This window comes from Thamnophis elegans, chromosome 4 (assembly GCF_009769535.1).
Source record: "Thamnophis elegans isolate rThaEle1 chromosome 4, rThaEle1.pri, whole genome shotgun sequence".
Taxonomy (NCBI): Eukaryota; Metazoa; Chordata; class Lepidosauria; order Squamata; family Colubridae; genus Thamnophis; species Thamnophis elegans.
In genome coordinates this window covers 27,434,099-27,453,129 of record NC_045544.1, presented here as the reverse complement: position 1 = coordinate 27,453,129, position 19,031 = coordinate 27,434,099, and the positions used below count along the sequence as shown (strand labels likewise).

Genomic DNA, 19,031 nt, shown 5'->3' with positions numbered 1-19,031 from the left:
ACTTTCTCCCACACATTCAACTGCATGGATAGCAGATTGTGCACAATTTTCATGGGATTCTTGTTAAAACCATTTAAAAGCTTAAACTTAATTCAGAAGATTCAATGACTAAACTGTTGTATTGTATTATTTATGTTCTCCAATTCTACTAATTATATGTCACAGCCAATGTTGGTCATTTTTCTTCTTTTTGATTCAAGCCCTACCTAAGGGCTTCGAGATTGCAAAAACAGCATCTAATTGTGTATGAGATATCCCCATAGAGTCTTTGTTTGTAGTTGGGCTCTTTTAAGTTGTTCCATATTTAAGCAGTCCAAATTCTTTTTTAAAGAAATCTGTGTTGGATTGTACCTAATGCTCCAATAACTATTGGTACATTGTCAACTTCTTCAAATGCTTCCAATCTGTTATTTGCAAATATCAATATTTTATAATGCTTTCTGTTCCTTTCTTCCATGAGGCTGCATCAATAAACCAAACATGGTTTTTCACAATGACAATAATGTTTGGTGTGTGATGTCTCAGGTGTCAAGCAGTCTGAAATTTAAAATCTCTTTTTTTAACCTGTCAATTAATTTAATATAATTTCAGGTTTTCAGTAATTATTATTGATAAGTATTGATATCCATGAATTCCAATGTAGTACCCATTCAACTTGTTCATGCCCTTTCTTATATAATCTATGAAATGCTGTGATTTTACTTTCATCTGCTTATTATATGGTCAATCGTTTCATTCCTAACTCAGCACAATTGGTATTTACTGTCCAAATTGAGATTTTCTCCTTTTGCTTTGATGGTATTTGTGTGTAGTGCTTGTTCTTGGACTGGAAAAAAAAAACCCACCCGTTTCCTCCATTTCCCTTTTTAATGTACCTTTCTTAAACCACCACCTTCTTCTGATGTTGACTGATTTCCTTTAAGTGTATTTAAAATATGGGATGCTTTGGTTTTCCAATTTTCTAATCTCATTTCAAGCTATTATTTTTTATAGTCATGCTTATATGCCATATCTTCAAAGTAGATGTCCTTTCTGAGATTATTTTAATACTTTTCCCTTCTGTTGATGCAATCATTAAGATCTTATTTTTTCCTTTACATTTTTTGTAAACCTGTAAATGTCCTTACCCATTAGTCTTTTTTGAAAAATATAATCTATGCTACGAAGGTCTAGGTCTAGGACATCATTCATACTCATTAATTTTCTGGCTACCCAGTCAAGATTATCAAGGTTTATCTGTGCAGTCAGCTACTCCTGCAGTATCTCAAATTATTGACAAGTGCAATGAGTGAATGGTTATGAGTGTATTGTTACTAATTACTAGACTACTATAACACTACAACTACAGTATGCTACTAGAATTCTATTATGATTATTCCTTGCCTTTTGTCGGTTCTGCCAACACATGTTTTTCAAGCAAAATGCCTTTCTTCTTCTTTAGCAACCTCTTTAGCTCTTGAAAATTTAGCTTGTAAAAGGCTGGGCGAACTAGAGATTAATCCCTGACTGCCACTGGTGTCTACTACTTCTTATTGGATAGGCATGATCCAGCTTCCCTCTATAAAATAATGTTGCCTGTTGGGACCTAAGAAGCCTAACTCTTCTGTTGTGGTGCTTGCCTTATGGAGCAAGCTCTCCCACCTGAGAGACAGAAAATCCTGATTCTGTTGACCTTCAGGAAAATGATGAAGGCCTGGTTTTGTTTTAACCAGGCTGTTATTACAGCTGGCCTGGGATTATTGATGAATATACATGAGTTTTATCAGAGCCTCAATGTTATAAATGGTCTTTTTTATTTTTAGTGTACTGTGTTTTCATTCTGTTTACTGCCCAGAGTTTCTTCAGGTAAATGGATGCCTAGAGGTTTGTAAAATACAAATACTAAAATAAAATATCCTCTACTGAATTTTAGTTCTGTCCATAAATGCAAAGTGTCATTGTAATCATAAACATTTTATTATAACACAAGTCCCCAACCCCCGGGCCGCGGCCCGTTTCGAATTGGGCCACATGAATGGCTGGCTGGAGTGCATGTGTACAGGCGTGCAGCTCAACCTGTGTGAACAGTAAGCTGGCAGGCACTTGTATGTGTGCGTGCCAGCCCACCACTCACGAAAGTTAAGCTGCATGCGTGCACACCACCTTACTGCTCATGCCAGCCAAAGGGGCTTGCACAAGGGGAACTACTCACACAGCCCACTTTCCCTCTACCCCTCCCCAGCTGGGCCACCAAGCCACAGAGGTTGGGGACTGTTGCATTATAGTGACTGGAATGCAACTGATCCAACAGGGTGAATGGTGAGATCCTGAGAATTCTAGATGGCCAGGAACTTCCAATCCTGCAAAATTATCTCTGATTCCATTGCCATTTTAAAAAATACACAATATAGAGTACCAAAAGTCAGCCCTCCATACACAATTACACCCTTTTAATTATTTTGTTTTCCTCAGAAAAAACTATACTTAGGAATGTTCAAAGGCTCTGCATCACATGAGTAAGGAAGTGTTTAGAAAAATTTGGCAAACAATTTGAACACTTAATTTAATTTATGTACTAAATTGCCTGTAGGGCCAATTTTTGGTACACACAGGATAGATATATTATTCATATTATTACAATTATTTCACTGTATTTCTTTTTAAAAAACAGCTATATCTAGATGCTTTATCATCGAGATTCAAGCAAATACACTTACTATGAGATTCTGTAAAAATGAACAACTCATCATTTTATTTAGACAAGGAACCCTAATTATATTCAAGTTCATGGATTACATGTTTGTTATTTGTAGGTTAGGCTCTCTCTGCTTTGAGAGTTTCCACAATTGTTAAATGAATTATAAGGATTAAAAGAGCAGAATATTTAAGCATAAATCAAATTAATGTTCACAAACTTGAGAGATTATTAATGCAGAGAAGTTAAAACCATGGGAACAATAATTAAAATATAAATTTTCTCTACTTTTTTAGGACTGAAAAACAAATATAATTATATAATACACAACTAATAAAACAATCAGTTTCCATTAAAAGAAGGACACCATGCAATAATGAGCTTTTGTAAATAATTACTAATTGTGTTGCCCTTGAAGTTACTGCAAAGGTTACTCAAAACATACTCTAAATAATAATGCCCCCAGAATCAATATTCTTATACTTTGTAAAAATGGATTGAAAACCATTATTTATTGGTAGTGTATTTTACAGTTCCTTCTATTGAGCACCCTGGTCATGTGGGAAAAGTAACATTTAAAGTCCTTTACAAGATAACACTGTTATACTTACAACTGTTTGAAAGTTCTGTCCTCATTTATATTTAAGCTTACTCCAACATAAATTGCTTTTAATCAATCTCATTTCTAGAAAAAGAAGCATTGCCTTTTTTCTGTATTCCTATTACTGTAGCTTATAGTTTTATAGCTAGGCAACTTTGCAAAGATTTACACTCTATCTGGATATAAAAACATATCTAATAATTATGTTGTCCTGTCTTTTCTGTTCATAGTGAATTCATGCTAAGAAGAAGCTCCAGACAAGGAGCTTCAGGCTATTCTTTGACTAAATCTCTTGGCTAAGTATCGTTCATTTGCCAAAACATGGAATATAGATCAACTGATTCTGCACCAAATCATCAAAATTCTCATTTATTACAATAAAATCTGATGTCATAAATCACATTACTCCAAAGAAATGTATGCATGTAATAGTCAGTTTCATGTACACTGATTTGTGCTGCTTCAGACCATGATAATGAAGTGAGAATGTATAATGAAATCATTCATAAACTCTGCACCTACACACTTCCTGTTCATAAAATCCAAATACTATTTTATCAGAATACATGTATGGATTAAAAACATTTTATTAAAAAAAAAAACTGCATTTTTTTAAACTGGAATCTTTTTCCTTCATCTTTGGAATTTCCTCCAAATTCCACATTCAAGGGCAGCTGTAATTTCAAATTAGCATGAGAGTTTCAGTTCCATGAGTCTGTAAGAGGACTTATCAATGTCCTTGACATGGGTTGCTGTTCCAAATGAAACAAAATGAAGACAGTATTGCAGTTTCTTTTGGAGGTATGAGATGTGATTTCCTTATTGAAGGCAATTTCCACCTTATCATTGTACCCCAGAGTCTCAGATTTCTCTCCTTTTACTGATGGCAGTGAGGATGTGATGGCTCAGTGGTTAAGACACTGTGCCAGTGGTGGGATTCAAATAATTTAACAACCAGTTCTCTGCCCTAATTATTTCTTCCAATAACCAGTTCACCAAACTGCTCACCTGAAGTGGTGTGAACTGGCTGAATCCCACCACTGTACTGTGCTTGCCAGCTGAAACAACACTGTTGCACCACTCCCAAATAGTCAAATTAAGCTGGTCCACCCAATGCTGGGACAGTCCATCCTGTAAAGTAATGTGTCTCATCATCAATAATTCTAGTTGTGTGGACTTCAATTTCCAGAATCCCCAGCTAGCATGCTTGCTGGAGAATTCTGATATTATGAGATATCAAGTTGTTGAGGTTGAGAAACACTGCCTGAAAGGAATACTTCGTACACTCATAAGAGTGAGGAGTAGCTGGAGTACTGTTTTTTTGTATTCCTTCATAAAACTAAGATGAAACTGCCATACCTAAAGATGAAAAAGCAAGTAAACAGAGTGGATAAAAGTCAGGAAAAGCTCTCTTAGGGGAAGTAATTAAGAAGGAACCAATTTGAGGATGTGAGTAAGTATGATTTTGGTGTGGCTATTTTCCAGGATGGTAAGTGTATGAGAGAATGACCATAAGTCAAATCTGGGAGCATGTGTGTAACACTGAGAATTATTATTTATTTTTTTTATGTAGTCATGAGCAGTTCTTAAGGCCATCTCTGTTATAGCTTGAATGGATTTCTGAAGATTTGGAGGATTAAAAATGTAGGATATGTAGGGCAGATAAAAGTTCATTATGATATTTAGATTCTACCTAAAACCTTAACAGATGTACAGTAAACGCCAGATGTAAGCAAAAAAAAGAGCAAGTAATCATTATGCAAATTAAAGTGATATTATGTTTTTTATATTATGCACAGTTGTTGAAATTGAAATCTAGCTTCAAAACTTTTAATGCCTACAAAGCACTCTTTAGAATGGAGCTGATCTCCGCCTTTCAGCTTAGAGAAGATTAATTCATGTAGCTAGGGTTTTGTTGTTGTTGTTGTTTATTTTAGAAATTTGAGAAGAAAGCTGCATGTCATTTATTATTTCTTAAACTTTTCTTAAAAACATTAAAATGCAGTAAGAGCTCAAGCCTTGCCTTTAAAAACTTTTTTGAAAATTATTTTGCAGAATGCAGATTGTGATGAGTTGATCAGCAGTTTTAAAGACTATATATAGATCTCAGTTTCCTAGATTTTTTTTTAAAAAAAAAATATGATTTTCACAAGTAACGTACAGTGGATTGCCCATTTTCATTGACAATAGAGTATAACTGAAATACAATATTTCTTGTGGTCTAGATTGGGAAAAAAATCACACCTTGCCAATTTTCTTTTCTTTTACAAAAAATAATATTTTTGATTAAAGATAAAGATTAAAAACTAACACAAAGTAAGAAAAATATAAAAAAAGGAAAAAGTCCAGAGGGAAAAAAATGTAAAAATGAAAAAAATAGTAAAAAAAAGAAAAGATATATAAAGAAATAAATTATTTCCCTTTCCATCATAAAAAATACAATTTCAGTAACTTATCACCTTCTGCAATACTACAACAGAGGATCTTTTCTTCATATCTCATGTATTTATAAATAAATATTAAATAAATATTTAAATAGATTAATATTCCCACAAATGGTCCGGAATAATTTATTTATTTATTTCAGAAATTTCTGTATTTTTTAAAGCTATTCCAAATGGAAAATTTACTAGCCCTGACAATGGCCATGAGGATTTTATGAAGAATTTAAAGAAATTTTAATACCTAATTTTTATTTTTATGCAATGCTTTGCATGAAAGAAATCAGTTATCAATAGGTTTTGAGACAGTGGAGGGAGAAAAAAAAATAAAAAGCTTTTGCTTTTAAGCTAAAAAAATGAGAGTAATTAAGAGGCTTCTATATAGATCTCAGAAACAATACAGTTAGGATATATCAAATTTGTTAATATATTATCAAGAAGCAAGGTTAGGATTTATGATTTATTACCGAAGATTCTTCCAAGGAATGGATTCAAATTGAAACTATGTTAAAATCAAATAACTTGATAACAGTGTCTTTTTTTTTAATCCAAAACATTTTTTCTAGGATAAAATAGTTGGAAAATGTTTTTACTAAAACAATGCTTCAAATTTGGAAGAATAAATGCATAGTTTTGATAAAGGATGTTTCTCCTTTAACTTCTTTGTTAATAGTTTTAGACCAGGATTAGACTTTGACACAAATTAAATTTTTGAAAATATGAAATCTTTATGAACTAAATGATTTTTATAGTAACACTGCATTTATCACTTAATGAATGGCTTTTTTGGCATCAATTTAAATCCTTTATGGGCAATAGAAATATTAGATCTTTGGCAATTACAGTCTTACAATTTTGGGAATTTAATATTTCATTATTTAGAATAACCAAAACGAAAAATCTCAAATTTGTATTGATTATTATTGCAATCAGAAATAGGAGAACCATCATATGGATTAAAGGAAGCTTGGGATACTGTAATCACATACAGCCTACAAGCAATTAGAGAAATTCGGTAGATTCATTTCAGCTTCAATGCAAGGATCACAATGGAAGATTATATATACTGTAGTTGGCATTAGACTTGAGGTAGATCAACACATATGTATCAAAATTATTCTTCCTAATGCTGAAGAAGTTGTCCAAACAATGATCAGTTTTTCATTTCCGATTTCAAAAAAAAAATCATAATGTTAAAATTTAATTATGTTATTGATTTCACAGTTGCCCATCTTAAAAGAAACTCTGGGTGGCTCCCAATCAAAGTAATGAAATTTCAAAACCAGGAACCACAGTTTTCATTGAATTTGATTGGATTTTTATGATTTACCTTAATGGCAATAGTTTATAATTTGGTGTATTCTTTATATAAGGTAAGTTTTCACTAGTAAAGTACTGTACCTCTTTGTTTACATTGTAGTGATATTTTTTCATATTTTCTATGTTTTTTTCTTTCTTTGTAAGCATCTAGGATTTATGTTAATCAAGGTACCTGATATTTGCTTGAAAATAAAAAAAAAGTTCTGAAAAAAATAAAGAAAAATAAAGAAAAATATCTTATCTGTAAACAAATTCTTAAAACCTTATCATTCTGTTCTAATCAGCAAAAGTCCGTTAAAAGTTATCAGAAATAAAACACACTCACACACACAAACCTTAATCAAATGAACCAATTTGTCACTTAGGTGAGCTGGGTAGTATAGGAATGTAATGAATATATAAATAAATACAGTAAATTTTATACTTTTTATTTTATTTTTAAAACAGTAACTTATCACTTTCTCTACAATAAAAAATCTCTGCTTCCCACTTCTAATTGTTTGTATAGAAACAAATCTTTGAAACCTTGTCATTCAGCCAAAAATCCAATAAGAGTTACCAGAAACAGTAATGTATATATTTTAACCTTGATCATATAAAGCTCATATATTCCTTCCCTTTGACCTTTAATCCCTTTAAATGGTTCCCAGAACTTGATTTCTTTTCATTTTCTCTTCATTTCTTCTCAGAAAGTTCTTCAAAATTTTAACACATCTACTTCGTAAATCCAAAATAAGTAAGCCATTCTTCTGGTTTATTATTTGCGTATTTCTGTTAATTATTAAAACATTAGTCAGTTTCATTTGCATGTCCAGTGTAGCATCTTTTTCCATATCATTTTTGTAATCTGTCCTTTTTAAAATCCACATCTGAATAAGCCTTGGGCTCAATCTTGTTCAGTAAAACTTGCTCCTCTTCTGTAGCCATTTTTAAATCCAGTTTTATGAATGCAGACAATTTTAAAAGTAATATTTGAGTACATTGTTCCCAAATGTCCTTGAATTCTTCCAAAGTTATTTTGTTCCTTTCTGTATTGATGCAGCTCTTCTCCTTAAATTATTAGTTATTGGTTTCCTCTAGTATCCATTCAAAGTCCCATTTTATCATGTTTTTTCCCCTAATCAGCAGAATTTTCACATGCAAAGGTTTTTCACACTTAATTTCAAAATCTTCATGTTTTATAGAATTTAAACCACTCACGGGAAGGATTCTTGTAATTAATCTCAAACCTCATTTCATATTCCCATAATCCATTTAAAACTTTCCAGGTTCAACATTCTGAACACCCTTTTGCTGTTTATTCAGAAATAAGATTTTTTCTTGAAGTCCTCAAACTTGCATAAAAATGTCTTTCACTAAGGATTGAAGGAGACTCACCCAGGGTAATGAAATTTTCTATTCTGAAGATTCCTAATATTCTAAAAGCAGCTAACATGCACTTTCCAGAGAAGCGATTAAGAGAAGAAGTAAGCAAACCAGTCTCTTTTTGAAGATGCCCATTGTGGCTTTGGCATCGATGGTAATCCATTGTCTTCCAGATATCTAAACCTACCAGAGATCACTGTCTTATGGTCTCCTCCCAAGAAACAGTTTTTTGAACAATTGTAAGCAATCCAAGCAGCGATAGGTTTCACATTTTGTTACCAGTGGTTCGCCACGGGCACGCACTTTGTGTGCACGTGTGCCCCTTCCGTACATGCACCCAGCCTCCCATGCAGGTGCTTTGCTCATAGATGCACCTTCCACACATGCACCTGTCCCCTAAAATGTGGCTAAATAGGACAGCATAGAGCAGGAGAAGGTGGGCACAATTTCTGCTACTGGTTTGGACTAACAGCTGAATATCACCTCTGAATATAAGTCTTCTCCTTATACGGAGAGGAATTCTGAGAAGCCAGTTCATTCACTGGCTCCTCAGTCCATAGCAGTCATCAACTCTATTCTCAGCAGAACTATCTTTCCTTCACTAATGATTTCCTGGAAGTCACAGTCCAATTTTTAAGTACGGTTTTCTAATCAGATGATGCACTGAAGTGTATCTAACAATAAGGTGCATTTGAGAATAAAATACAGATAAAATGTGAATCTGATGAAAAATGTGTACAAAAATATGTCTTTGAAGGAGTATAGAAAGCATATTTTATAAAAAAAACACAAAATTAATGTTTTGGGTACAGACTCATGTTGAAATAACATGAATACATATTAATGGACAGGTACAAAACTGATTTGGGCGGGAATTAGACAGTTAAATTCATTCATATTTGGGCCTCACTTCAAGGATTTTTTAAATTGACATGCCAAAGCATATTACTTATATTTCTTCAATTCATTTGCATCTTGATTGACATGCATTTATGTTTTGATAAAACATCTGCAATGTGAGACTTTAGTGTTAATGCATATAGATTTAAAGTTGCTCCATGTGTCTGATGTTTATGTGTGCACACATGCATATATGCAGTGGTGGGATTCAGCCAGTTCGCACCACTTTGGGAGCACCAGTTGTTAACTTTCTGAGCAGTTTGTTGAACTGGTTGTTGGAAAAAATCATTAGGGCAGAGAACTGGTTGTTAAATTATTTGAATCCCACCACTGCATATATGTGTACATCACTGTTTCATCTATATATATATAAAACTAATTTTAGACTGCACATTTCATCTGGGGATAATTTCAATATCTTAAGTTTAACTAATTTTTCAGACTCAGAAGCTAGCTACATACATGAGATTGTTTGTAAAAAAACATACATGTTTTCTTTCCTTGTCATAAAATATATGAGTAAATCCTTTCAATGTAATTAATTAAGCAGTTTCCCTTAAAAAAAATAAAGTACCGCTTTACTTTGGGCAAATCATGATAAATTAAATGTGGTCCATTTATAGCAGAAGGATACAACTGTTACTTGGCTAAAGTCAGGCCTTGGTCTTTGAATTGCTAGAGAAGAAAACTATATCTGAATTAATTTTGATTATAATTAAATTAAAATTAAATACACAATTATTACTATCCAGTCACGTTTGTAAAATCTCTCTCCCTCTCTCTGTTTCTCTCCTTTCTCTCCTCACATTTAAAACCACATTGTAGTGACAGCTTCTGGAGATCATACCACTCACACATTTTGTGTGCCTGTGTGCCACATGAAGCAATTAGTTCTCAGACAATGTACCTCTCTCTAATGGGAAACATTTATGTGGCAGGAGCCACTGCTCAGTGCAAAAAGACATATTTCACATGCTGAATCTCTCAACACAATTTGAGGAATTCACTCCCCTGCTCCTCCCTGAGCAAAACCCTAGCCACATTGACATAAATATGCTACATTCACATTGTTTCTGTGAAAAAATAGTCTACATCTAAATTTAGTTAGCATTAACTTCAAGAGAAGAAGCCATCCAATTAGAAGAATTATACAACATTATTTTCAATTGATTGATTGATTTCATGCCTACAAGTCAATGTTGACTCTTGAAAACTGCCTGGACAAATCCCTGCAGGTTTTTTTTTTAAAAAAAGATTTCAGAAGTGGTTTATCCTGGCTTTCTTCCCAAGGCTGAGAAAGGACAAAAATCGGCTAGTAAGTTTCATGCCATTGATTTAAAGTCAAAACTGGTTGTCATTCAATGTTGATTTTAGTGAAAACAAGGACATTGCACCTGAATTATAGTAGACAACAGCTAATATTTGTTTTCATGGAGCTTCATCATGATATTACATTTAAACAAAAGCAGCATTTTTTAGGATAAGGATAACTTCTTCAGTGAATATCCTATGGATATTTGTGATGAGAATTTGAATTTTAGCTCAAAGTTCTGCCTCACTAATCCTCAATGAGGGAAACTAAGATGAAGGGGGAGGAGGACGATTTAAGGTCCTTCTGTCAAGAATTTCGATACTCTACTTATGTGATTCCTTTAGAACACAAGCTGTATCTACAAAACCATAAACAAGAATTGTTAATTCATGAATGACCATCCAATTGATCTCTCACCATAAAGATTTGCAAAATGCTTGTTAGGGATAGTATTTTTGTTGTTGACAACATCTGGTGTTGAAAATATCAGAATGGAATACAGATACTGTACAAAAGTACAGACAAATCTGTTGATGAACAAAATACCATACACTTTTCCTTCTCTGCAGAGCCAATATTCTTGAAATATATCTTCAGATCTTATGCACATCACTGATATAGCCAGTTCCCCCTGATAGTAAGATCTCATTTTCAGAGAGTTGATGAATAGTGTTGAATAGATACTCATTAAAAATAAAATAGCATAACAGATAAAGACCCTTTGTTATAACTATAGTTTATTGCTCCCATAACAGGTGCTTAGGTGGTTAACATGAAATAAAAAATGCTCATAAATCAGACTATTTAATATTATTAATTATTTATATTGCACCTCAGACTACAGAGCAGTTTTTAACTGTGCAGGTTTGTGCCATGCTCAGATCTATAAATTGTTTATAACAATCTGTTTCCTCTAAAGCATTTATACTACAATGTTAATATAAGATACAATGTGTAAGCTTTACTGATTAAAAAAAATGAAGATTTGGCCAAAGGGGTCTTTCCAAAAAATTCAGTGTCTATGAGTATGGGTGAGTGTGTGTGTGTGTGTGCGCGCGTGTGTGTGTGTGCGCACGTGCGCACGTGCATGCGCATGTTTGTCTCTGTGTTGTATTACCCAGAAATGTTCCAAAAAATTATAACATCAATGATATGAGTTACTTTCCTACATCACCCTCAACCTAGAAGAGATCTCCAGATACATTAATCCAAGAACACAAAGTAAACCCATTTTCAGGTTACTGTCAGCCCTGGATGCCATCTTTTGGATCTTTTTTGGATCTTCAGGACTGCCACACTTAGTCTGGGAGAAACTGGGAGGGGGGTTTGTATGGAGTTGGTAGAAGTATTTAGCTTGGTATCTCCACAATGAACTTGAGAACTTTTTCAAGCCAAATAGAACTCCATGGGTGGAACTTTGTTTCCATGGGCAGAGATAGTTCTTCAATTACATTTGTATTTAACACAGAGAGTTGTGTCAATGGCAGTACATAGCCAATGGAGAAGTGTGTTTCCATGTTGGAACTCCTTTTGTGACTGAATATTTTGAAATTCCCTGCCTGATCCTCACTCTCAATACAATGGATAAGTATGTCAGAACCTGTTTGCTTTATAAAAACAAATTGCAGGTTTAAAATTATAAATCTTTCAATAAAATGTAAACAACTAGGTTTACAAGGTGGTTTATAAAAGAGATACTACTGAAGGTACTACAAATTCTCTCTGATTTGTTTTTCAGCTGAAATAGCAAAAGATAGCTCTCATGAAATTTTCATATGTTTTTCTTCAGTCAAGATGCCTAGATAAACATGTTTATGGTGAAACATTCTCTCTCCTTTTCTCTCTGGATGAAGATAAAATATACAGAACAGCACACTTAACTGATAGCTTTCTGTGCAGAAGGAATGTATGTAAAATCTTTTAATATTAAAGCTTGCAACATCTCATTGTATTTTCAGGCAAACTAATCACATACACTAAGCTGTAATTCTTAGGTTAGTTAAAGGATTATACATATTGCATTAAAAGCATCCACATATGTAAGTACCAGAGTTGTGCTTACCTGTGCTGTCATCATAAACCACTGTGACAGTTTTCCACTTGAAGAATTGCACAAGGTCAAGGATGGCACGACTGAGTGAAGAAAAATCTGGATAAAGGCTGACATAAAATGAGTCTTTGTTGTCTGAAACCTGATGCTTCCAGCGGGTCTGTATATGTGGAACCCCCAGTGCATTGCAGATGGATTGCACTGCGTTTGCTGAAGAGCTATGGGAAGGGCCAAAGATAGCTGCTACTCCCAATGAGAGCTGGTCACAAGCTGAAAAAAAGATGAATACAATTCATATTACACAAAGAATAAGGGCTAATATTTAAACTCTTTTCAGGGGGAAGGGAGGGAGGGAGGGACAAAGAAAGAAAGAAAGAAAGAAAGAAAGAAAGAAAGAAAGGAAGGAAGGAAGGAAGGAAGGAAGGAAGGAAGGAAGGAAGGAAGGAAGGCTGGCTGGCTGGCTATATTTACTTATCATCTAATTCATGATCAGAGAGCCAAGGTTAAGACATCAAACTAGAAATTCTGCCTTATGCATAAATCCAGTTGGGCGACCTTGGGCCATTCAATCTCTCCCAGTCTTAGAGAGGAGGCAATAGCAAATCACTTCTGATTTTTTTTTATCAAGAACCCTGCAGAGATTTGCCCAGGCAGTTACTAGGAGTCAAAACTGACTAGAAGGCACTAAATGAAAAATATAGTGTCCAGCCACATAGGTTCATACAGAGCTATTAATGATTATGATTCCATGCCACTGAGTCACTGTCAACCCATTGAGACTAGATAGATAGATTCCCTAGATAGATAGATAATAATCTGACCCTAGCATCATTATTCAGTTCTTCCAGTTATTGTATTATAATGCTCCATTTTGCTCCTGGTTATCTGCAAAAATCTAAATAACCACTAGGTATAGGATTCCAGAATTACACATTCAAATCTCCAAGGTAAAGGTAAAGGTTCCCATCGCACATATGTGCTGATCTGGGATGGTGTGTTGATTGGACATGTGGGTGCAGAGGAAGAAACTGATTTGTGGTGCTTATCTCTGTTTCAAAGCTGAAGAGCCAGCGCTGTCCAAAGACATCTCCGTGGTCATGTGGCTGGCATGGCTAAATGCTGAAGGCACATGGAACTCTGTTACCTTTTCATAAAGATGGTCGCTTTTTTTCTACTTGCATTTTTACATGCTTTCAAACTGCTACGTTGGCAGAAGCTGGGACAAGTAATGGGAGCTTACTCTTTTGTGTGGCACTAGGGATTTGAACCACCAAACTGCTGACCTTTCTGATCAACAAGCTCAGTGTCTTAGCAACTGAGCCACTGCATCCTTTGAAATCTCCAAAAGAGTAGCCATATTGTGAATCATGTTTTTTGCTGATGTCTGCTATCTGTATTTTTGCAGGTAATAATAGATTTGATAGCCAGGGGCTTGTAGGCTGTAATGTTGCACCATTTATGAGAAACAGAGACTTCTGTTAGCATGGCTGGAGGGGCAGTTTTTCAACAGATTCCCCTCTCTGGCCATAGTGTAGTCTACACTATGCCTATGGAAATATTCCTTGAAGCTGGTATAATTCTTGGAACACCTTGAAATCTGAAGTATGGGGAAAAAAGAATTTTTAAAATTAAAAATTTTCCATTTCCCTGAAAGAGCTAAACTACTTCCATTCACAAAGAATGGATTATTCTGTTTTGCATTTTTTTAAATTGTACTTTTATTGCTTTTAAAATAATGCCTGATAATTTTTTTTGACAATGCATGGATTTTTATGTTTTGCTTTTTCCCTTCTATTTTGTGTTGGTTGAACAATCATAGTTCAATGATTCCATGTCAAGCGGGAATGTCAAACAGCCTAACACAGGACTCCAAGGTTGGATTTTGCTATTCAATAAATTTATAAACTATTTGGATGATGTTAGAATGCAGGAAATTTCACATATTAAATGCTGCATCTGTAAAATGATTTTTTTTTCATTCATATAACTGTACGGCTTCGAAAAGCTTCAATTACACAAAAGGGATTTTTCAAGATGATCTCAAGAGACAGGCTGATTAACATGACTGCACAAATTTTTCTGAATCAGAAAAGTTCAATTTTTCTCATTTCCTTCTACAACTGAACTTTGGCAGGCCATCTATAGATTGTTATAAAGAATGAATGAATAATGCTTGTTTAGCATTTTGCACCACCGATGTGTGGTAGAAACTATAACACACCTTGCGGCACTTCACTGAGATGTATTTTGATCACACTGGCCTGGTGTGAACTCTCATTAAACAGATTTCTGGATTTTCTGACTTTGCTTGCCTCTTTATTCTATTAAATGTTTAGACTGCCTAGACAACTGTTAACCAAACTCTAAGACTTTCTAAAGCATACCTTTTTTAGATGCTTCAAAACTATCGTAGAGATTAATTTTCTGAGTGTCATATGTTAGTGTGGTATTTGGCAGCAGGGTTCTGTTTCGGTTGATTGTGTTCACAGCAAATCGGAAGGCCAATTCTTCTGCTCCCATTGCTCCAGTTGGACCAGATTCCACGCATTCAAAAATACCCCCTATAAAAATGGAGAGAGAGAGAGAGACATCAAGATCGTTGTTTTTTTTTACTTAGAAGTACATCTAAGGCAATGAAAAAATAAACCAATGGATCAAACCAATGGATGGAAACAAATCAAGGAGAGATTAGTTACATAGAAATAATTACCTAGATTAGCAACCTAGAACTAGGGAAAGAATTCCTAACATTGAGAACTGTTAACCAGTGGAATGGCTTGCCTTCAGATGTTCTGGATAATCTTAAGAAGAGTCTAGACAACCACTTGTCTGGGATAGTATAGGGCAGTGATGGCTAACCTTTTCTGGACCAACTGCCCAAAGCACACACGCACGTGCACAAATGTGTATGCCCAAATCCCCAAAATGCATGCTCAGCCCCCGTGCATGCACGTGTGGCCACCCTGCACATGTCCCACCCACTGTGCATGTGTGGAAGTGACTTAAAGACCAGCTAGCCAGCGGAAGGTGCACGTGCATGCTCAGCAGAGTTCAACTGGGGCAACAGCTCGCGTGCCATAGGTTCGCCATCATGGGTACAGGATCCCCTGCTTGAACAAGGGGTTGGACTCCAAGGTCCCTTCCAATTCTGTTATTCTGTTAACAGTACTGGAGATTGACCCTTCCTTTCATCCATCATATAATTTCTACACAGGGCAGGAGTCAATTCATGACTTCCATATCTGTCAACTGCAAGTACTGTAAAAAAAATGCATACATGCATATATGCAGAAAAGATCAGTGAGTCACAATATGAAATAATGCTTTCAATGTGGCCAGAATGTCACTATGGTTAACTGTACTTCCCTTGCTCCCTCGTTATCAGATTAAAGATTACTCATTTGATATCTGCATTATCTTTTAGAAGATAAGAAAATTTGTACAAGATCAGAACAATCCTCTTAGCAATGCTTCCATCCTTAGAAAAGCTAGGCAGATATCTGTGAAAAGTCCATAAACAAGTAATGAGTACAAGACTTTTCTCCTGCCCATATCATCGAGCAATTAGTATTCAGAGACAGATGATTACATTATCTTCTCTAACTCTTTTTTGAACTGCTTAAGTTAAGATCCATCCTTATAACTTGTACCATCAGATTTCAAGGATTAAGGATGTACTTTCTTTTATCCATGCCAAATATCTCACTGTTTCACTTCATTAGATAAATTCTGAACAACAAGAAAACTTCACAGGCGTTTTAAAAACAGGATTGCATGTTGTATTCAGAACCTTCTTATTTACATCAAAGCTGCAAACTTGAAGCAATTTGGAATAATACAACCAAATAATATCAAGATGTAGAAGCAAAGATGAATGTTTCATAAGTTCCTCTGATAACTTCTGTGTCATCAAAGCTGCAAATAGCATTGTAAGCTGATAAAAATAAAAGTTTAACCACTTAAGATGGAATTGATTAAGATCTCACTGTGTTTCAAGAATTAGGACAAGATGCTAAATATCCAGATAGAAAAACTTCAAAATAATCATTATTCTGTTCTAAGAATGATAATTACAACTTATGCTGCAGACACAACCAATTACATTCTCCACAAAGAAAAGCCAATTATGCAACAAAAAAGACAGCTGAATAGCAGAAGAATATAATGTCATCATAAGATACAACCTAATCAGGGGTGAATAATTCAAGAAAGGATTCTGAGAACGTCTAATAGTCCATACAAACTTTGCTTAATTCAGGAGATCAAGAGCTAGAGCACATTTCTAACAGAAGGAACCAAGCCTCTTTTTAAAAAAAAATCAGATGAAGACACCTGTAGGCTGCTGATGATATTCTTGAATATCTTTCAACCAGGTGGAATCTTGCTTTTTAAAATGCTTTCGAATTGTCAGAAGAATATTTTAGAAAGGGAATTCACACTGCAGCCCCTTGTCTACAATCTAAAACAGTACAAATCATATAAACAGATACTTCTTGATTCTACTGATGGTATAATCTATTCTTGAGTTACTTTAATGGATTTTTAAAAAATACAAATAATACAAATATATGGGGAGAAGAGATACTTCTAAGCCCCCCAATCTACCACATATTTCCTTCTAAAAATTAACTAATTGATGAATCCAAATATGATGAATTATCTTACAGACGTACAGTATTTTTTCTTATTTATAATAGCCTTATTAATATACTAAGTAAGATGTCAGCATAGATCCCCAATAAGAAAGGAAGCAATAAAGTTTCCAATATAAAACACATTTACAAACCTTTGAGGTTTGGGGTTTATTTTATTTTATTGTTTTGTCTAACAGCTGTGAAGAGTTAGATGTGGGAGATATTTGATTTCCACTACCAATTTTGAAAATTAACACCCACAAAACTGGCACTTAGCTCACTAAAGTGATCCCTTTATCTAAAACTGGCAAACTTTAATTCAATTTCAGTGTTAGCTTTGCACATACTTTTTCTGTTTTAGACTGCATGTTTCCCTGCATTCAAGAATTATACATGTAGACATTAACGTTCATGCACAACATTAATGCAGCTGTGTTACCAATAAAACTGCTCCAAGGATCTTGCGCCAGGGATTTATGATGTACTAATATACATATAAGTGGGAAATTTGCAGCCTCATAGATGCATACTATCCCTGAACTTGATTTTAGGCTCCTAGAAAACTTATTTTGTGATAGCCACATGTTCTGAGAACTTTCTTGATAAGTTTCAGCTGTTTTTCTTTTCCATCTTTGCTGATAGACCAGCCTTCAGGTCAGTGGTGTAGACTTCTGATAAGTCCCATTTTGTGCTCCAGTCAGTGGTGAGAAACAAATTGTAAACATTGATCTGTGTGTGGAGGGTTTCTGTAAACTTCAATCTTAAGGCTTCTGTCTTCATTAATGTGTACTGCACAGCCCGCTCTCAACAGAGAGGGAGGGATATGACATCATCTCTCTCCAGTCTACAACATAGTCCTTTCAGCAGTTCCAAGAAGGCTCCACACCCATTTGCATTACTCAGGTCACCAAGAGGTCACAAATAAACCTCCAAGTGGTTTCAACAATGCTCTAAAAGAATGAAAATGACCAGCTGTCTGCAAGGATTATAAGTCCAGTTGCTTCTTCAAAAAGCACCTTTGGGTTAACCATGACCTAGATGACTGAGAATCTCCATAGACATTTTTCTTAGTAACTTGGTACTAGAGAGGACTTCACTGGGAAAATGTAGCTGATGGAAGTGTTCACCAAAGATGCTCTCCTCAGAAGTAATACTGATTAAGGGGAAAGCTGCTAGAAACCCATATCAAGAGTCAGAGGGACCAATCCATCCCATCTTAGATTTCCATGTTTTGCAGGCACATGTTAAATGCAATTCTGATTTACATCATTTTGAGCTGGAAAACAAACAGTAACTACAAATCTACCTACCACAACTTACTGCCAACACCCAAATGAAACAGAAATTGACAGAGATGGTTGAAAGGACCTGATTAAAATATCATTTGAGTTCTGGATGGGATTTTGCTGAAATGGCAGAAGGATTGTTTAATAATTTTTGAGAAATTGCACCTTTTAAAACATGGCAGAAGGCCATTTCATGTCAATTGCAACATAATGAGTTTAATTAAATGAGCTGAATTACAATTTCATAAATGACAGTAATTCACTGATTTCAAAATATCTCTGAATATGGGTAGGGAATAACATCTAGTAGTTGATTGCTAGTCCTCAAACTTGAAAAACATATTAATCTAATCATATCACTTATCATAAAAATGAGGCAGAGTCAGAATTAAACATCTTGTCTAACTTTAGCAACACCTTCCACAATGTTGCTAGAGTGAATGTTGAG

The 19,031-nt window shown here is 34.7% G+C and overlaps 1 protein-coding gene across 2 annotated transcripts in view; it reads right to left on the bottom strand.

The window, feature by feature from the left end:
• GRIK2 (glutamate ionotropic receptor kainate type subunit 2) overlaps positions 1 to 19,031 on the bottom strand; it is a 515,180-nt gene that overhangs the window by 290,417 nt on the left and 205,732 nt on the right. For both annotated transcript variants that reach the window (XM_032215939.1, XM_032215938.1), the window contains exons 2-3: positions 15,048 to 15,224; positions 12,676 to 12,933 (exon numbers count right to left, since the gene is read on the bottom strand). In XM_032215939.1, the coding sequence (XP_032071830.1) occupies positions 12,676 to 12,933; positions 15,048 to 15,224 (435 nt within the window). The remainder of the gene's footprint in view (positions 1 to 12,675; positions 12,934 to 15,047; positions 15,225 to 19,031) is intronic.